The sequence below is a fragment of the Microplitis mediator genome, chromosome 11 (genome assembly GCF_029852145.1).
Source record: "Microplitis mediator isolate UGA2020A chromosome 11, iyMicMedi2.1, whole genome shotgun sequence".
Taxonomy (NCBI): domain Eukaryota; kingdom Metazoa; phylum Arthropoda; class Insecta; order Hymenoptera; family Braconidae; genus Microplitis; species Microplitis mediator.
This window is the reverse complement of record NC_079979.1, coordinates 20792356-20814462: the sequence shown is the minus strand read 5'-3', so window position 1 is coordinate 20814462 and position 22107 is coordinate 20792356. Positions and strand designations below refer to the sequence as shown.

Genomic DNA, 22107 nt, shown 5'->3' with positions numbered 1-22107 from the left:
ATTAAATTCAGTTTTTTTAAAATTTAAGTCGAGCCATTTGCAATAAATTAAATTGAGTTTTTTAAATTAAAATTCGAGTCATTCGAATCAAATTCGGTTTTTTTGAATTCAAGTCGAGTCTTTTAAATCAAATTGAGTTTTTTTAAATTAGAGTCGAGTCATTCGTATTAAATTTTTTAATATCAACCCGAACATTTGCATGAAATTAATTTTTGTTTTTTTTTTTAATTCGTGTCAAGTCATTTGAATCACATTCAGTGTTTTAAATTTAAATTCGAGTCATTTTAATCAATATTTTTTTTTTTAATTGAAATTGAGCATTTGCATTGAAATCAGTTATTTTTTTTTTCTTTTTTTTTTTTACTAAAGTCTAGTCGTTTACATTAGTTTTAGCTTCCTTAAATTAAATTCGAGTAGTTAAATTTATTTTAAAATCGGTAGAATCAGTAATATTCGAGTCATCTTTTAATAAATAAATTAATAGGGTGTAAATTCATAAACACAAATTTCACATTAGCTGTTTAAAATTAGATTAACCCACATTTTATTAGAAATAGAGTTACATATTTTTCAACACTTTTTTTTTTCTTTAATAAATTAAATTCCAGTTTTTTTGCAAGTCGAGTCATTTAAATTAGAGGCAGTTTTTAAAAAGTAGAGTCATTTTAATTACAGTAAAACCATTCGCGTTTGATTAAAGTAAATTCATTCAATTTTAAAAAATGCCATTTAAATTAAGTTAGTTTTTTGAAAGTAGAGTCATTTAGTTTTTTGAACTTAGTCTTGGTTTTTTTTTTTTTTTTTTTAAATTAATTTTAATTAGAGTCATTTGAATCACAAGCAGTACTAACCGAGTAAACTTTTTTTTTTCTTTTTCTTATAAATTAAATAACTCCCTTCTGGAGTTATCATTTTTTTTTTTAATTTAACATGGGGTATAGATTGATTTGTTGTCAATAGCCTTCTGCTGTTGACAATTCAAACACACCATTTTTTACCCACCTCACACACAAAAATACGCACTTTGCGTATACCCAACTCACTCCCTTGTATTGCTAGGATAATTTTTAATTTTTAAATCGGGGTAATTAAATTAATTAGTGGACCAGTAATAGGTTTTTCGTTGAGAGTATTCTCTCAGTAGAATCACGCGTTAAATTCTAGAATCAACCAACCCTTCCCCAACAATTGCCACTCTTACCCTTTTTTTTTTTTTTAAATTAATTAGCATTGGGTTTTTGTCCGCGAAATGGGATATTGGTCTAGTGATTTAGCTGGGGGTTTATGGGTATTAGGGATTATAAGGACACTTGGTTCTTATAATTTAGGTCAAATTAAATTCACGCGAATTAGAGTCTAAAAATATATATCGCTCTATAGATCTTAAAGGCGAAAAATATTGTTACGCTGTTATGGGTGGCCAACCATAACAGCGTATATAAAATATTTTTTTTATACATTAAAATTTAAAAAAAATTTATTTTTTTCATTTTTTAATGCATAAAAAGCTGAAAAAAGAAATTTTCCCTGATCAGTTTTAATTTTTAATGGATTATTCTGTCCCACCCTTTGAGTACCCGGGTGCGATTTGGGTGCCGGTCTCAATCCATAAAAAATTTTTCTGATCAAAACTTTTCTTTTTTAAGTGTTTAAGTGTCTGTAGAGCGGTGTGTATTTTTCATTTATTATTATTATTATTATTTAAATAATTAGAGTCACTTTTGCTGCGTTAATTAATAAGTTAGTAACTATAGAAGGGGAATAATATAGGACTGGGGTTTTGATGTCACTAGACTGATCGGGGAAGTAGATTTATTAAATAACTTGGGTTTTTTTTAAATTAGAGTCACCTTATCCCTTTTTTATAAGAGTGGTGATTTACCCCCCCCCCCCCTTTTTTTTTTTAAATTCAATTATTAGCGTCACGTTTTATTAGATATTTAAGTTACTGGTCCAGGGGTTTTGAAATTAGAATCAATTTTGCATAGGGTTTTTTTTTAGCTTAAATTCACATACACCCCCCCCCCCCTTACACTCCCTACTGAGACTCTGTTCATCTTCAATGAAATCGAGTCATACCTTACACGTCGCCGTAAGTTGAGGTTACTCACAACCTCGCTTACGGCGACTTTAATTTACACACCAATCTATACCCCTAATGTTTTTACCCTTAAATTCATTAAAAGTAGATTTAGATTAAAAAAGACACCTGGCACTCGATCAGGTGTCAATAGCTGTAGAGTCTTGAGTTTACTCGTTAGCATTGCTTGTATGTAGTATTAATTTGATTAGAGTCACATTAAAAATCTATTTTTTTTTTTCTTTGATTAATATATTAAATTTAAATGGCATTTCCGCGTAAAAGAAAACCCTGGCACTAGGTCAGGCGGTCGCGTTATTTAGTTGTTAGTTTTTTGATAATATATATCTTGATCTTCTGGGCTGGTACGCATAACCCTCCGGTTTGATCGATGTCGATCCTCATTGGTCGTATACTCTAAGAATATCTATTATCATCATGTTGTTATCAGTATTATCATTATTATTGTTGCTGCCATAATTAATATCAATACCATTATCATTTTATATAATGATAGTGTAATTGGCCCCGTCGGGTCACATTACACAATTGATATTAATATTGACTGCAATGGTTTTATTGATAATATTGATAATGATGTGATTTTATAGTGACTTTTGTGTGCGATCAAAACGGGGATTCGATTTATCGATTGGCTGGTGGCCTAATGCTACACATACGGTTCGGTTTTGATGGAAATATATTACGTAGTTTTTATTATTGTTTTGAAAAACAGACAAACACATACACACACTTTTTTTTATCACACATGGATTTACACCCCAATTATTTTTTTTTTTTTAATTTCAATTTTATAAAACTAGAGACATTTGAATTAAAGTCAGTTTTGTTCAAGACAGAGTCATTTAAATTAGAGTCATTTTTCACAGAATTAGAGTCATTTTAAATAGTTAATTTTTTTTTATCGTTATCTAATCCGAGTCATTTTTAAAATAGTCGAGTCAGTTAATTTAATAGAAATCGAGTCAGTTTCATTGATGTAGATTCATTTTTATTAAGAGTAGAGTCACTTGAATGACAACCAGTTTTTTATTAATTTTTCATTCTTTATTTCAATTAATTAATTTAATGTAAATGCTCATTTACCCGTAATTAATTTATCGTTATTTAATTCGAGTCATTTTTTAAACAGTAAAATCACTCAATTTAGCATTAATTTATCTGCAGTAGAGTCAGTTTTGTTTTTCCCACTAATCGAGACTTGGCATTAGGTCAGGTTACCCTATCGTTTTTTAAATTTAAATTTTTAATTGATATCGATCCACTTTGGACGTATACTCTAAGAATATCTATTATTCTCATGTTATTATCGGTATTATCATTATTATTGTTGCTGCCATAATTAATATCAATACCATTATCATTTTATAATGATAGTGTAATTGGCCCTGGCAGGTCACATTACACAATTGATATTAATATTGACTGCAATGGTTTTATTGATGATATCATAATAATATGAGTTTATAGTAATTTTTGTGTGCCGTCGAAAGGGGATTCGATTTCAATTCATTAATTTCATGTAAATGCTCATTCACCCTCATTTTTTTTTATCGTTATTCAATTCGAGTCATTTTTTAAATAGTCGAGTCATTTAATTTAGCGTAAATTTAATAGAAGTAGAATCAGTTTTTAAAAAGTAGAGTCACTTAAATTAGAGCCAGTATTTTTGAATTTTTTTTTATTTCAATCGATTGATTTATTTTTAATGTACTTTAACCCCCCCCCCCCTTCCCCCATCATTTTTTTTTTTAAATTAAAGTTCTGGAGATTTGAGTCACTTTCTTAAAAGTAGAGTCACTTCAATTAGAGTCATTTTTTTAATAGTAGAGTCATTCAATTCGATTCATTTTTTATACAATTCAAGTCATTTTTTTTAAATTAGAGTCATTTTTTTTTTTTTTTCCCAAAAGTAGAGTCACTTTTGTTAGAGTCATTTTTGCAGAAGTCGAATCATTGTTTTTAGAGTCAGTTTTTTTTCTTCAATTAATGAATTAATTTATTGCAACTGGTCAGGTTACCCTATAGTTTTTCTAATTTTAATTTTTAATCTATGCTAAGATACGAGAACCGCCCCGACATGTTTGATGATAATCTTTTTTTTTTTTTAGGTTTAGAAATAATTATTTTTTCTCGTTTTGTTTTTTTTCTATAGATTTTTAGAGATTACGGAACCTCATGAAGAATTTTTTTTTCTATTTCATAAATTTTTTTTATTTTTTAGGTTTTGACGCATAATTTTTTTCTAATTTTTTTCAGTAGATATTTCAAGATTCCGGAGACTTACCTAATCCTCACCCTATTGAAGTTACTCGGGCTTTCAATTAATTTTTTTTTTTTTTTTCTAAATATTTTTTTTTTTTTCAGGTTTAGGTACATAATTTGGATTTATTTTTTAGTAGATCGTATACGACATGTCTAGGCTAGAGTCTACTGGAATCAATTCTGACATGACTGGCCTAATAGGACCAGAATAATTTCAAGGACAGTGATGCTGCTGAGCATTGACGACAAGGTGTCAATGTATTATTTATTTAATTTAAGCTTAATTGTAGTTAATTTTAAATAATTTCTGTATTAAGGTGTGAGTGTGATGAATGATATGAGAGATTTAGATTTTTATTTTATAAGTATAAGTATGAATGGCATGTTTTTTTGCTTGGCTTGTGCATTGTTTTTTTTTTATTTTTATTCGGGTTTGATAGCATGGTTTGTTTTTTGTTTTTTTTTTTTATTCGGGTTTGATTGCATGGTTTGGGTTGCTTATATTTAATTTTAATTTTTCCCATTTTCCCATTACCTCTTAATTTTAAGTTTGTATGAGTATGATTTAATTTAAATTTAAGAGTATGATGAATGTGTGTGATATTATTTATCCGGGCCTGGATATTATTATTAAGATTTAATTTTAAGAAATTTTATTTATAAAATTTCAATATTTATATTTTTTGTCGTAATTATGTACTGTATAATATTTTGTATTGTCATTTAGCTATTTTTTGGTCACCAATCGAGTGACCACTGTGTTGGTCGGGTTTTATCACTGATAAAATCCTCTGATTTAAACCGATAGATTCCGGGTCTATCGGATTTTTATTGGAGTATTTTATCAGTGTCGAGGTTTCCCAAACGGGCTATTTTCTTTCTACCAAAAGAAAATAGCTTAGACCACTACAATTGTATTTCTAAACAAATACAATTGTAGGTGAATGCGCACAGTATAGGAAGTCGGTCCTCAGCCGCTTTTTTTTTTTTTTTTTTAAATAATAAATTTTAACTTTTATTATTTTTAATCGAGCATTTATAATTGAAAAAAAAACCTTCCCTTTATTTTTAATTAAATATTTTAGTTTATAAGTAGAAATAAGTATATTTAAGAAAGTGGCAAATAACTATAGTTAAGAAGAAGCAGAAGAATCCTTATAAATACAGGTAAACAATATAAATAATAAACATTAATGCTGTTAAATAAACAAAAAGAAATTATGAAAATATATATATACATTTATGGATATATATTATGAATAGTTTTTTTTTAATTATTTATATTTTCCATTTACTTCTTCACAATAAAATTTATTTCCCGTATGACATTTGTCGTACAGAAAATAAATATTATTGTAAAAAAGCAAATGAGAAAAATAAATGTTAATTTTTGTATATATATATATATACTTTAAAGAGAAACAAAAATCTCTACAGAATGTCTTCTGGAAGATTTTTTATTTTTTTGAATGTTTGCGCATGCGCGCTAAAACATTGGTTCTCATTGGTTTTTTTTTTTCGTTGCGTGCTTTCTTTGGGCCGTGTTCGCACGGTCATAGCCATCTTTTTTTTGAGCATGCGCCGATTCAAATTAAGAGCGCCTGCGCAAAAAAAAAGTGCCAGCGAACACGGCCATAAATTTAATTATTATAAAAGTATTTTTTTTTTTTTTTTTAAAAAAGAATGCTGGAACTGATAATTAATTAGGTTGCCAATGTTTGCAAACTTCATTGTATTGATTCTTTTTTTTATTCATTATAAAGAAATATATTTATAGATGCTAGCACATAAATTAAACTTGTTTTTTACTTATAAGAGTTATGAAACGAAGTGAAAAACCAACAGATGACGAAGATGAAACAGAAATTGATGAGGAAGTTACCGAAAGTGAAGAATCCGGTGTTTCAAATAAAAAGCCACACTTTCTTGGTATCCCGATTTATAAATTATCTTACAAGCGATTACCCAGAAAATGTCTAAGAATTTCATTTTTTACAATCAACGCTGGCGTATTTGTGAGGATTTTTCAAATTATTTAAACAACCTCTCGATTGTATTATTATAAATAATTAATTAAAATAATTAAGCTGGCAGGAATATCTGCAGTGGTAATATCAATGTGGATGTTAGCCGACAGTAAATTAATGCTACGTTTGACAGCTCAAAAATTATTCGTTACAATTCTTCTCATCATCGGAATAGTTTTCACAATTTTAGCTTTCATTGGAATCGTCGCGTTCGCAAAAAAAAAAAAAAAATTTCTAATCATCGTAAGTGTGAATTAGTAAATCATAATTATATTTAATATTTATGTATATTTGTTATTTAGTATATTGCCTGTCATTCATTGTCGCTCTGCATTATCTTCTTCTGTTCTGTAATGAGCGCCTCGTTCTTTGAACGGATAACATCTAAAATACGCCAAGACATGAACACTACGCTAATTAAATACCATTCACTGGATTGGGTCACTGAGGCGTGGGATAATACTCAGCAATATGTGAATAATTCAATTAACTGATCGCATTTAATTAATTTATCATTTATATGAATTTAATTTCAGCTTAAATGTTGCGGAATTAAATCTTACAAAGACTGGGGAGAATATTTAATGGAAATACCTCAAAGTTGCTGTTCAAAATTAATAGATCAAGTAATTTATTTATTCATCGAATTAGTACTCAATTATATATGTATATTTGTTTAATTTTTTATTTTTATTAGTGTCTTCAAATGTCTCCAGACGTAGCTTATAAATCTGGATGCTTAAAAAATTCATACCTGATGTTAAAATCATACGTTGATACGGTGACAGTTGCGATACTTTTGCTTTCTTTCACTACAGTAATTATCTAAAATTATTTAATTTATTTATCAAAGTAGAAAAATAAGTTATTAAAAATAAAATAATAATTACAGGGAGTAAGTTTATTTTTGGCAGTAGGATTAAAGAAGAAATTAAAATCACGGATGGATTATTGATAAAAATAAAAATACAAATCGACTTAAAAACGGTTTTCCCTTTTTTTATTATCATATATAGATCATATATTTTTTTCAAAACACTTAATATACCGCACTTATAATAATAATAATAATTAATTTATAATTTATAATTAATAGTATAAATTATTAGACATTTAGCATTTAATGTCACAAGTGGCAGATTTTGCTTAAACTTTATCCGAGCATCATTTCTTAATCATTTTATTTCAAAATAAATTGACTCTCGCCCGGAGTCATAGTTGCGATAATTATATTTAGTACATAAATTTTTATATTTTAATTACGGTTTTCAAAGATTTTTATTTTCATTTAAAGATTTCGTTCAATAAATTTAAAAGAGTCATTTGTTAATAACTCAGTGTCTCGTATATAAATATTAAATATTGACAATCGATCAAGTGCTTTTGTATTTTGAACACGTTATTTATAATTATTATTATTATTATTATTATTATTATTATTTATCTGATTTAATGTAGATATTGTTTGTGAGATAGGATAAGATTTTATTGGGCGCATGTTCAGGCAGATCATCCAATTACAGATATATTTATATTTATATATATATTTTTTTTAATATTTATATTTATATATATATATATTTATATTTATAATATATTATTATAATTATACCATAGCAAACATCGTGACTATTTACAATAAATACAGTCGGTTATTATTTTTATTATATTATTTAATTTAATATATAAATAAAATATATATTATACATATATATATATATATTTATATATAGTTTTGTTAAGGTAAAAGAGTTTACAGCGTGATAGTAAACGGTAAATTTTAATTTTAGCTTAATTATCTGGCTTCGATAATTATTTACTTCCAATTTATCTCAAATTTCGATATCGCGCCGATAATTCAAAATCTTCATTTTGTGTATATGTGTGTGTGTGTGTGTGTTTCTTGTTAACTCTGTGCAAAAATCTACTGCAGAATTTAATAATCAGTTAATAATAAATATTATTATTATTATTATTATTATTATTATAAAAAATTTATTGATGCAAGCAATTTGAAATAATAAATTAATATTTAAGCTTCCTTATTTTTAAAATCTATTTAGATTTACTTTAATCTGCTTAAGTTTAAATGCATTTTTATGATAATACATATCTTAACCTATAAAAATACATGTTGTAATATATAGATAAATATACTACAGTAATGAAACTATAGTATGAGCTATAGTAAGTTTATATGTATTGGAATAGGTTAATCTACAAACAAGAATCCATATTAAATTATAATAAATTTAAATAGATTTTAAAAATCGGATTAATAAATTTACTCTGCATATTAATTAATTATTTACTTTATTAACAACGCGATTGATATTTGACACTTTAAAAAATAGTCTAGATACGTTTTTTTACATAAAAAATAATCTCGTAAAAAAAACTATAAATCGAATATTTAAAAAATTAATAAATAAAAATATATATATGTATATATATGAATATATTTATAGAACTTTTTAAAGCAACTGATACTTAAATTTATTTTTATAAGATATATTATAGTAATTAATTACTTTACTTTTTTTTAAAATAAGCAAGCACATGTATTTTTTTTTTTTTTTTTTTTTTTTTTTATAAATACGTATTACAGTATACCGATAAATGATGAATTCGGTATTACTCGCTTGTCGCGGTCGTAAGATCAGCCTGTAGACTTTTGATAAGTCGTTTTAGTTATAATTTTATTGTTAATTTAAATTTATTTTATAATCTAAATTTTTTTATTAAAACATTTTCGCATTATCACTTTGAACAACACATCGTACATGGACGCTATCGCTATCACTTAAAAAATATCGCTTTCGCCCTCCATTTAAATAAATTATTTTATTTAGTGTCTCTGCGATCCATTTTGTTTTAAAATCAAGCAATCAATTGCACCACTCAGCACTGGAGGAAAAGCACCACGTAATTTAAAAAAATAAAATAAAAGTCAGTGTAATTCGGATCGCCAATTTTACAAATTATCATTATTTTTATTCTTACAATTATTATTATCATTTAAATAAATCACTGCAGTCTTACTTAATAAAATAATACAATAATTAACAATATATTTGTCATTAAGATCTTTAACAATATTTTTAAAATATCAATCGTATACAATTTTCCATGACTTTCCATCGGTTAATTAGCATCTGCGTTATGTAAAGCTAATTTTATTGACTAGGATCCCCACTTATTAAAAAATCTTATTGACAAATCGTATGTTAATTAAAATATCTGGTATGTTATATATTTTTTTCACGCAAAGCTGTGTTGCACAGATGCCTGTAATGGCCCTAAACTAAACTGTAGATACTTTAAGTGGTACAGTTTATTGACCGCAACTGTACAAGTAGCTATCGGACGCAATTCTCACACAAGAGTTCATTTATCACACCAGATTTATTTATAAATAACTTGTCAATAACGATCACTCATTCTTATCTTACGACATACGTCTATGGCTTAATTATTATTAATAATTAATTAATTAATTAATCAATTAATTGTTTTGGCATCTGTGAAATACACAAATAGACTTTGGTACAAAACATTTTGATAGTTGATGTGCATTCTGCATTTAATTGTTATTATTATTATTATTATTATTATTAATATTATAGTACTATTTAATTGTAATTTAGCATAATCCATCAAGTCGCCAATGTTTGCAGACTGTCAAAGTGCCTCTCCTCCTACGTCGTTTTTTACTCGACGAGTCATTTATTTTTTTAACAAATCTAATATTGTAAGGATCTTCTGCTAATTCGGGATATAATTGTGCGTCATGAATATATTCACCGTCATAATTAGAAGCTGATCCATCTTTAACTATTTCATCTTGCTCAGCGACCATCCATTCAATGGAAGTCGGAGTATTTGCTTTTAGTGCATCACGCTCGCGATGCCAAGCTTTCCGTATCGCGGTAATTTTTGCGTGATGTAAAAGCCGCTGTTTCTCTTTCTCGGCAGTCGTTCCGTATCTTAAATTAACTACATAACTTGCACCGTGTATTTTAACATCAACGGTGCTACCACTACCATTTTCACTCTCGTGGAATGTCGTATTTACTTGTCCGCCAAGACGTTTAAGTTGTCCCCGATCATCATTTGACTTCCATGTTTCTTCTTTGACAAAGTAGAATGCGTCTTGCTGAGCGCTGTGCACCACAAAACTGAATGGCAGGAAATATGAACGGTTGAATACAGTTGTGAAGACATCGCGATAAATTTGATTGGCAGCTGGAACAGATGACACAACGGCTTTACCGTCAGCAGTTCGTGACACGAGAATTCCTTGACCAAAAGGCGGATCTGAAGCAGCGCCCAACCGTGATGGAATTAACTCGCTGGGATCTTTTTTCAATGCTGATCTAGGTGGCGCAAGTAGAGATGCCGCGTCACCAGAGTGTCGCTGTGAAATGTGGGCTAAAAATCCAGATTGAACGCCCAGATTTCGTGTCTTCTTTTTACCACCGAATATCAAAGCTTGGGGATTAAGTGAAGGTGGGACTTGATCGTCGGGTAGCTGCTCGGGAAAAAGTTGTGGCGCTAAACTTTTTAAATCGTAGCCCAGTAAATTTAACCATGATATGTGATCTGTAATTAATAATAAAGATATTTAATAGATGATTTAATAGTTTAACTATACTGATAAACTGACCTGTTGGTTGATTACGTTCCCGTGCATGTCTTACGTCAATCGGATCATTTCCATTGAATCTATACAAATGAAGATGAGTTGGTGTCGCAATACGATCGAGAACATTTTCCCATAGTGGTGACATATATTGTCCTATCAATGGATCATAGACTTTACCATTCGGCATATGAACCAACGAAGTAACCTATTAATAAAACAACACATAAACTCAATTAATTAGCTTATCATTCATATCATTAGCTGTACAATAACAATTAAATTAAATCTAAAATAATAACGAACCTTATCCAAAAGTCCACCACAATAATCGACCGGCAAATAAAGATAAGGATTAGAGTCATAAACAATATGTCCATACGGAGATCTCATAAGTTCTCTAATGCCCTCGCCATACTGATTAAAAATCATAATAGGGGTACCGCATTGATCCGTAGCAATATAATATTTATGACGGTATATTTGGGCATAAATCAAATGACCGCGGTCGTCGTAAATAAGAGACATAACTTTGCCATCTCTTGGGCTATAAATCTGACTGACTTCATGCGGGCGTTTTTGATTGTTATAAAAGAACTGGGTGACGTTACCGTAATTATCTTTACGTGTTGCCAGTCGGTCTAGATGGTCATAATAATATCTGACATCGAACCGGCCTTTTTTTGTCGCTCTTATTAACAGACCTTTTGCATTATAATTAAATCTCTCTTCTCGAGCATTTTGTATTACTTGACCACGATTATCATACTTGTAGAGTCCGTCTCCAAATTTAACAATACGATCAAGATTATTGTACTCCATTGGAATGGTGTTGCCACGATAAGTAAGTGATAGCATATTGCCATTGCCATCGTAGCGAAAGCCCCATGGTTCTTGGGCGTCGATTCCCGTTAGCTGACCATCTGAATCCCAAGTATAATTTTTAACATTTGTATAAGTATTTACTCCGACATTGCTGGTGTCTGTTCGTGTTTGATTAATCCGTCCTTTAGAGTCGTGAGTAAATTCCATTCTAAAAACAACTAGACCGTGAATTGTTACCTTTACTTGTGTTTCAAGGAAATATTTATCAGTGACGCGTGAAAATACAGCTGTACCGTCGTAAACAATTGTTTCATTAGCAGCTGGCCGGTTAACTTTGAACTGTCCAATCTGTTCTAGTGCTCCGGTTTTAGAACTATAAGCCATAGTGTGCGCAGGCAATGTTTGTCCGCCAATTCTACCCTGTACCGCAATCAAACGGTAATTGGCATCATAGTCAAATGTAAATTTAGCATTACTCAGTCCTGTCTTAGCTTCAAAATCAATTCGCTCTTCAATTAGCAGCCCTGCGCTGTACTGATAGTCCCATCGATACTCAACGTCCTTTTCCGTATGAATAACCTCTGAGGGAAGTCCACTTTCAGTATAGCGTATTTCACTTTTTCCATCTCCATGAACTATTTCAGACAATTGGCCCCAAGGATGGTAACGATAAACAATACGTGCCCCATCACCGGGGAAAACAGTTTGCAGAAGGTTTCCTTCGTGACTGTAGTGCTGTAAGTAGGATCTGGTACTGCCTGGTGGTGTGTAAGTAACGCGAAGGAATCCCAATGATGCCTGGCATGAGAATGAGTGCCGTGTACCTGCTGGCAAAATAATGTGTCTTAGTCCTCCGTTCTCATCGTACTCCAATGAGAATTCCCGTTTACTTGCTAGAGTTATTTTAGACAGAGCATTGAAGTCATTGTATGTGTAACGTTTGGTACCATCTTGGCTATTTGTAACCTCAGACAACTGCCCACGACGATCGTAATTATATGACTCATTAGACGCCCCCCATTGCCAGGTTTGAATACGGTTGAATCTGTCATAAGTTATGTTAAGACTGTGTCCGTACTGAGGCTGCCAACTCAATGGTAAACCAGCTAAATCAAATGTTACATTTAATAATGGATTTGATGGTTGAACATAAAATGTTTCACGTCTCAATAATTGTTCAAATTTAACGCCTATTACACGTGAATCATTGACCCAAATTTCCCGATTTAGAGTCTGCTGCGGATGACTTACATCTCCAACTAAATTATACGTTGTTGTCATAGTATTTATTAATTCACCTAGTGTAAGGACTTGGTAGCTCCACATAGGTAGCATTTCAGCTTCAACAGGCAACGCAGCCTCAAGCAACGGATGCTTTGTTGTTGCTGCAGTTAGTATACGTCCGCCGCTAGGTAAAATAACTTGAAGACTATTATTATTTGGAAATGAAGTTGCGCGGTATACTTTTGCGGCGTCTGTTATTGTCAATATATTAGATCGTTCTTTTTGGATTTTAAATTCAATAACACGATTTTTATTTGTTTTGGCTAACGCCTGAAGTGGCGCTTCAACTTTTACTGAAAGAGCTTCATTATCTGATAGCCCAGATATCAATTTAATATTTTCACCAGTTGGCAATATTATATTTGATACCCGTCCCAATGTATCGTAATTGTATATATAAGTTTCACCACCACCACAACGGCTGGTTAATAAACCTGTCTCACTGTCGTAATCCAGTGAAATCTCTGATCTACCTGTTTCTGATAATTTAACAAGAAATCCAATTCCGGATATTTTCAACTCTGATTTGTGATCCTGAGTATTTTCAATAGAACTCACAACTCCACTGTAATCACGTAGGAATGTTATTTTATTACCAGCACTGTCGGTCACTGTTGAAAGTTTTCCAAAGCTCGTATTCTTAGAATACAAAAACGCGTACCTTGTGGTCCCAGTAGTCAAATCTTTAGTGACAGTGTGCTGTCCATATCTATTGAACACATAAATCTCATTAGACGGTGGATAGGGTATTTGAAATTCTCCTGATTCTTCTAGACTCGGTAAATAAGGCTGTAACGCCAGTATATGAAGACTACCTTGATCAGCAACATGTAAAACACCATCGGGCGTAACCGCAAGTGCAGATATTGCAGTAAATTTAGCATTAGAAGATAGCAAAGTCTCTGTGCTACTGGTATCTTCATTACAAGGACATATAATAATATTTTTAGTTGAGTTGCTGCACTCACACTGATCACGAAGACGTTCCTGGAGCCTACCAGCGTAATGTGACATCTTGCCTGATGAATCAACCACCCGAATTGAATTAACACGATGGGAATCACTGTCAGCGATATAGAGATCTCCAGTTGGACTAAAACTAACAGCTAATACGGAACCTAAAACTTGGTCAGATTTTTTGTAACTTATACCACTGCCATTGCCTCCAATAGTCGAGTTAATTTTCATATCTGGCTGGGTATTGGCGCTACTGGTACAGTGCAAAGGAGTCCCGGCAACTACACGTACTTTTAAATCACTTGTTAGCTTGAGTACAAGTCGATCATCAATGAAATGTAGTGTGCCGTCTAATGGGCTGAGTGTTAAGCCAGTAGGCCACTGAAGCTGTGCCTGATGAGCAGGGATAGCACCAACACAGGGGGCTGGTGACCAGTGATTATGATGACCATGGTGTCCAACAAGCGTATGAATTATTCCATCAGGATCAACCGCCCGTATATTAGTACCGTCAGCAATGTACATTGTTTTGTCTGCGGCAATAGCGATGCCTTTGGGATGAGCCAGCTTAGCAAGTATCGCTGGACCACCATCACCACAGTGGCCTTCATCACCGGGTATACAACGTTCTCCGCTTCCCACAACTGGTTCTATATTTATGCTAGGATCAGGAACCTCATCTAGAGACAGGGCTTTTAGTATACGATGTTTCTCCGGATCACTTATGTACAGATGTCCGTCCGCCGGTGATACTGATAGATAATACTGGTAAGCAACTTGGGTAGCGCTTAATATTAATACCGTATATACGTTGCCTTTTGGCGTTATACGACGTACTAAATTGAAATCACCAACATATATACTGCCATCTGGACCACTTGCAAGAGCTACTGGTGTCAGCAGACGTGCGTCTTTAGCTAAACCGTCGCAATTTTGACAAACTAAGCTACGCTGCAAACCAGTTCCCATTACAACTTTAACAGTACGCGGATACTGTTTGAAATGAAGCGTGGAACCGTCACCTTTTTGTAAAATTCCTTCATGGAAATTATAGTGATGATGGATATCTAATCCCCAGCCACCTACGTCCGATATGTCGACGTCAAAACCTTGAAGAGTCGCGGTCTGTGTCTCCCATATTATCGATGGACAACTCGAATGCTGGTAACCTACTGACACACGAGCCTGCGCTACTCCGTATACTTTTTGTTTGTAAACGTTACGTTTGTTCCAAGCAAAGGTATGAGTGAGATTTGGATCTGCCTCGTAGGTTTTAGTGTGCACGGAACCTTCTATTTCAACGTGGACGTGGACATGAGTAAGGGATACGGGAATCACTGGCCCTGTCAGTTGCATACGGACAGTAGATAAATAACCGGCTGCTTGGCTACTTTGGTACATTAAATGGACGTTTGAACCGGGTATTGGTATGCTCTCTTGGACAATCTGATAAAATAAATTCAATTAATATTTCATTGATTTAATATTATAAACAAGTTTGTGTTTTATAACAAACCTGAGTTTCTGCTAAAACTAAACTCCGTCCTGGCAACCCTCCGACTTTTTCAGGCATCCATGTGCCCACAATTATTGGTCTAAGTGTCTCGTGATTGTGCTCCATGCAGGGCTCGCGGAAAGTTCCATTGCTGACAAAGAGCCCCATCGATAGACCAGGAAATCCAGGGAATCCTGTTAATAATAACCAAGCTATTAATTAATCATGATTAATTGTTGTTTACTGAAAGATTCCCTTGTATGGTTGAATAATAAAATAAATAGGGAATGCTTACCAACAGCTGGAATAGGTGGTAGATTGGATTTATGGGATTTACGCTCCTGGGGCAAAGTCATTACGACTGGCGGCAACACAACTATTTGATTCCATGGCACAAACACCGTCCTAGTGAGTGGATCAAAGGGGTTACGCTGGAACTGAAGTGTCACTGCTCCTCCACCATTCACCAGAATGTCGAACCTGATTACGAGATACCCAATGAAATGTTTGTAAGTGAATCATCAATCATTATTTGCTTCAATTGTTACAACCAGTCTCTGTTACGTCACGTGTTACAGTACCATGTCTAATGATGTTTTAGTGTCTCGAGTTTAGATCTCAACAATCAAATCCTACAAATATCTTAATTCCATTACAATTTATAATTAACAATTAAAACTTTTAATTAACAAATTTTATAACTTATTAGTGTTAAAAAAGAAAAAAAAATGCACACCTCGATATTTTTAATGGTCAATTTAAACCTACAATAGTCCCAAATTATTTAATTAATTAATAATAAAGAAAAATAGTAATAAAGTTTGTGGGTAAAAAATGAAAGAAGTAATAATCTTGGTCTAAGCTCTTTATATACCAAGTTATCATAACCAAATGCTCGTTAATTTGAGTGAATGAATTTCTGTTGATAATTCATGATATTAAATTGACAAGAGGATTTGTCCGTCTATAACACAGAAAGGCTAATCCTCATAATACCCCTAGATACGATGGAATAATTAGCGAGCTTTTAGCAATATTGAATTTAGCTTTGACGTCTCCTTTTTACTTCCTACATCTGCTTACTGCATACTCAGTGCATGTATATAATTATTATTATAACCAGCCGCAAAACAAGTGGCGCAGTTTAAATTAAAAATAATAATAATAAATAAAATAATGTATGAAAATACTTACCATCCACCTGCGCGTGTCAGTGTAAACCCAAATCGTGATGTCCTGTCGACTGATACACGTATTCCTACTATTCCAAGTCCTTGTTCCGTAACAACTTGGCCCCGCATCACTGCGACTCGACTGTGACAAATGTCATATAAACTACGTGCTTCTATTTTATAATATTATAATGTGTAATGTATGTATTATGGATTACAGTAATGTATTGTGGATATAGTATCATTTTTTTTTTTTTTTTTTTTTTTTTTTTCGACAATGAATTTATTTATCCGAGATTGCTGATTCGTTATTGTAAAATAACGTACTATAAATTTTATTATATTTAATTGCATGAGCTGTGTTCACTCGGACCGATCACCAATTGATGACAACGACCGTCATCAATTGTATATATTTGAGGATGAATTTTAGCAAGCGCACTGCGCTAAAATCCATCCATGCAATTATTCTATCTATACGCTATTTGGATACATATATATAGACGAATCAGCTTTCCCGATCAACGATTCTATGCGATTTAATATTCTCACTTTGCTTGGTTTGGATATAGAGAATGCGCAGCAGATCGATAAGCGCTCTGCCAACAAACTCGCTCTCCCATTCCCATTCTATCGTATATTACGTATATATAGATATATATATTATATATCTATGCTTACTGTATTGTATTGTATATATATATATAGATATAGAGAGAGAGAGCAGAATGTGGGAATGCTCGACCGGGCCGAATTTTGAAGCGACGAGCGGAACAAATAGATTTTACAACTGGACAATGAAATGTACGCGAAACTTGGCTGATACTGATACTGATTTTTATTTAAATTAAAATATATATATTTACAGTGTAAAGAATTTAATGAGGTTTCAGATCAAAAAGCCATGAGAATATTAAACCGTTTGGAATTATTAAATTATCCCATAGAACATAAAGTTGATCAAGTCAAATGACATTTGCATGCATATAATGGGTTTAAATATATATACGTATACGTATGGATGTATATGTATGTGTATATATGTGTTGTGTAATATATAAATATATATATAAAAAAAGGGATTGCGTAAAAATGTAAAATTGTAAAGCTTGAAATTATTTAAGCAATCGTGTGCTGAATGATAAAATAGGCGATAATAATAATAATAATAATAATAGTAAATAATGATGATAATAATAATAATAATAATAGTAATGATATTGCGTTGTAAAGTTTGATATGATATGCAAGAAAAAATGGTGAGTATATTTTTTAGTGCACGGGATATTATAACAAATGTTACAACGAATTATACCCCGAGCTCGTGGAATATTATTTCGTTGCATACATAACAAGCTATACAAACATGATGCATTTTTAATAAATATATATAAATGTATATATATATATATTTTTCTTTTTTTGTTTATTGTTGCTGTTGTTGTTGTTGTTAATGTTGTTGATAAGTGTGTGTATGAATTACTATGTAATGTATTAAACGTATAAAAATAATATGTTTTAGTTCCTAATGAACTTGCGAACATGGGAGAGTCAGCTTGGAGGATCGCACTCCCTGGTTCATCTTTGTTACTCTCCCTAAAAATTTTTTTTAATATTATTCGACTATATTTCGTATTTATTGATAATTTCTAAGTGTATAAAGACATTGTAAAAAAAATTTTTTAAATCGGAGACTTGGAAGACTGAAAATATGAAAAATTGATTTAACTCCGAATGGACTCCAGCCAAGTAAATAAACTCTGGATTAGATTTCAGTAGTTGAAAATGAAATGAATAAATATTTAAAATATAGTCGAATAATTTGAAGTGAAAAATTAAAAATTTAAAACCACTTGACGTCGTTGCAGCTTGCACGGTGCCAATGACTTGAGGATCAAACAGTCCAGGGTGGTGCTGATCCTCCAAGTACGAGCACAGCAAGGCGGCAGGCACTGTTGTCAACTACTTAATTAATTATTAATTTCAAACCATAACAAATGGTAATAATTATAAATTAAATAACTAAATATAATAATGAATAATAATAATAATAATAATAGCAATAATTATTATTTAAAAAAAAAAACACATTGAGATTAGTACAGACACCAACCTATAAATAATGTAACGAACTAAAAAAAAAATAAATAAAATAAATAATAAATAACGAGCGGTGTCTCTCGCGCATGTATGACTCTAGAGTCGGCAATTGTTTATTTAAACGTTTATTTTATTTATTTATAAATATATAAGAAAAATATTTCGCGGAGTAGTCGAGGCACATCGGCAATACAGAGTAATTGCATTTATTGCCGACAGTTATCGCGTGCACATGCCTCATTTACTTAATTCTTAGCTCATTCCTTCGAAAATATTTTTCAAGTGAAATGAGCCGTTAATTTTTTTTTTTTTTCTTTTTTTTTGCAAATTTAAAAATTTAGTCAAAGTCAAAAAGTTGATGTTTTTTTTTTAATTTTTTTTTTTTTATACCACGAATAAAATGGGAAATATTTAATAATATTTGTTGTCTTTTTTGTTGGTAATGGACGGAAATAGACAATGGACAGACAGACACAAGGTTTGTGGTTGTTTGTTGGGTCTGACTGGACAAGGTTTGTTGTGTGGTACACTGTAGACAGTACAGACTTAGACAAAGGACAGGATAATGATTGGAACAATATGTTTATTTATAAACTTTTAAACAAGTATCGTTATTTGTTTTATTTTGTATTTTAATTATTTAAAGCCGATTATTATTATTTTAATTACCGATTGTGCTTGTAATTTTGTTGTTGTGTATTAAAACATTTAAAAGTTAATAAATTTAAATAAAATTAACAAAATTAGAGTTTAACCAAATGGTGTAGCGCGCAATTAATCAGCGGTAATATATAATAATAACAATAATAATAATTATTATATATATATATATATATGTGTACAAAATGCTAAAAGGACGTTCACTAAAAAAGGTTTGACAAGGATTACAATGAGTACAAGCCTCGCAACACAAAAAACAACACAAGACTCAGGAACTTTTTTTCTTTTTTTTTTCTTAAATATTTTTTTGTTTTTAGTAATTAACAAATAATTATTTTCCCAAGTTAATAAAAACATATACAAGTCTAATGTAAATGGGACTAAAGAACTTACTAGGACAAGACAATACATAACATAAAATTATAGTTTTAAAGAACAATCTGACAACATCACAGATATTTAAGACATATAGAGACTGCTCGTATGAATTTGGTCATTATACTCCGATACGATTTTTTTTTTCTTTTTCTAAATGTCTTATTAATGTAACAATTGAAGATTACGAAAATAGTCGAAATGGTTTTGGAAAAAAAAATATTTTCGATAATTTGTCAGAATAATGAGGTTGCATATTTATAGATTTGAAGATCGGAGTATAAGGGCCGTGAAAAATAAGAGCGAAAATAAAGTGAAACAAGCTTAATATAATAAAAAGAGACCGATTATAAAAATCGAGCAATTTAAATAAATGAAATAATTAATGAATTAAGAAACCGAAGATTAAACGAGCAGAACAATAAGTAGACATATATGATTAATAATGATGATTATTAAAAAGTGTAACATAAAATAATAATAATAATAATATTTAATTAAAAAAGAGACAGGCCAAGAGTATGGAGCTATGAAAACATGTATTTATTTATATATATATATAATATATATGATTTGTTGGTAACGAGCGGGATGCATAAATGAAACTGGACATATGAACGTTTGGTTTGCATTTTTTTTGTTAGCGAGAGCTGAGCTGCAACTTACCACGGTGTAAAGGAACTCCAGAACGCACTACGTGTGGGAAAACCAACGAGAAGAAAGGGCGTTACCACGGTCACAGAACACCCACTTGCGCGGGTAATAACGATGCTCGTACGCAACATTGCACACCCGAGAACACAAAATTCGCAACACGTTACACACGGTTTTTTAAATTTTTATTTATTCATATTCACAATTATATTTATGGATAAAACCGTTAACGCGTGCAGCGATCGAGAAAGCTTCTTTTAATAATTTTATTCTTTCGAATAATTCGTTTTTTTAGAAAAAAAAAAAAAATAATAATATCTATTTAAACAAAGCTTTCTCGATTACTTTCATTTGCTCGTCATTCACTCACTCACTTACACATTATTATCATTATTATTTTAAAAAACTTTCGTTCACTTACTCTCGTTGTTGCAATGCTCTGTACGTTATTTAAAGACACAATAGACGTAGACACACTAATCAAGCGTACTTTGTCATACATACTATTGTATTCTTCAGTCACTCATATTTATACCATTCACTCGTTTTTATACTGACAAAAATCAAGCTTTTTTTTTTTTTTCATAAATAAATAAAGTCCAAACTTTAATTACTTTTTAACGATTTTTTCTTTCACATAAAAAATTAATAATAATCTTCATATAAATCTACTTGATTGTAATTGAAAAATCACGGATCGAATCCCGACGTCGGTTTTTTTTTCTCTCAAAGATGAGTAATAACTAAAAATTATTAGATTAAAAATAAAGTAATCAATTGTTTAAATTTTATTTACTCTAGATGATAAATAATACTTTTTTTGCTTCACTTTTCTCAGTAGATACACTCAACATATAGAGGTACTTTGATGACAGACACAATTTGTTAGGGTAAATAAAAATAAAAAAAAAAAACAAGTTGAACGAAAATATATGAAAAAAAAGGTAATAATTTATAAAAGTTTGTCATTATTTTTCGCAGTAAGTAAAATTCAACTGTTTGTGTTAACAATTTCCTCGATAAGATTGTTTGTATTGGCTCGTATACGAAAACAAAAAATAAATAAAATAACGTAACGTAACGTAACGTAACGTAACGTTACTCAGTTGGGAGAACGAGTAGAGTGATTATCGATCGCACTAGACTAGTGTAGCTATTCCCATGTGTGTCTGACAAAACTTTTTCTTTTCTACTCTTCTACACTACACTGAAAACTCTAAAATCGATTACACGGCCTACTGTACTCCACCTCTGTACTCTACTCGTTGTTACTAGTTTTGTTGTTGTTGTTGCTGTTGTTGTTGTTGTTGTATCCTCGTACTTTTATATATACAATTTAACATTATTTTTCGTTTTATCCGTTCTTATTCTACAACAACTTGAAATTCACGTTTGCGTTTACGTTTGCGTTTGCGTTGTTGCTAAGAAAATTCAAAATAGATTCGTTTATACATATATGGTTTAAATTTACTCACAAGATCAACGTCTTGAGACTAACTCTCGAGTCACTTTACGAGTAACGTACGTCAACGCGTGATTTATTTTATCCC

The 22107-nt window shown here is 31.0% G+C and overlaps 2 protein-coding genes across 7 annotated transcripts in view; one reads left to right on the top strand and one right to left on the bottom strand.

The window, feature by feature from the left end:
* Positions 1-6114: 6114 nt before the first annotated feature.
* Positions 6115-7920, top strand: LOC130677863 (CD63 antigen-like). Of its 2 annotated transcripts, XM_057484760.1 has the most exons (6): positions 6115-6381; positions 6454-6636; positions 6696-6866; positions 6930-7019; positions 7091-7210; positions 7286-7908. In XM_057484760.1, exons 1-6 carry the CDS (start codon positions 6187-6189, stop codon positions 7346-7348), a joined length of 822 nt encoding a protein of 273 aa, XP_057340743.1. In that variant the 5' UTR covers positions 6115-6186; the 3' UTR covers positions 7349-7908. The 2 variants fall into 2 exon arrangements, with proteins under 2 accessions (XP_057340743.1, XP_057340744.1); XM_057484761.1 differs by lacking the exon at positions 6696-6866 and having other exon boundaries at positions 7286-7920.
* Positions 7921-7988: 68 nt separating this feature from the next.
* The window catches only part of LOC130677862 (teneurin-a), a 311604-nt gene continuing 297485 nt past the window's right edge, over positions 7989-22107 (bottom strand). For 3 of the 5 annotated variants that reach the window (XM_057484754.1, XM_057484758.1, XM_057484759.1), the window contains 7 exons: positions 20570-20596; positions 16791-16910; positions 15892-16076; positions 15618-15790; positions 11342-15547; positions 11060-11243; positions 7989-10995 (listed from right to left, as the gene is read on the bottom strand). In XM_057484754.1, the coding sequence (XP_057340737.1) occupies positions 10037-10995; positions 11060-11243; positions 11342-15547; positions 15618-15790; positions 15892-16076; positions 16791-16910; positions 20570-20596 (5854 nt within the window). In that variant the 3' untranslated portion in view covers positions 7989-10036. Of the gene's footprint in view, positions 10996-11059; positions 11244-11341; positions 15548-15617; positions 15791-15891; positions 16077-16790; positions 16932-20569; positions 20597-22107 lie in introns of all 5 variants that reach the window. The other 2 variants (XM_057484756.1, XM_057484757.1) reach the window with 2 other exon arrangements.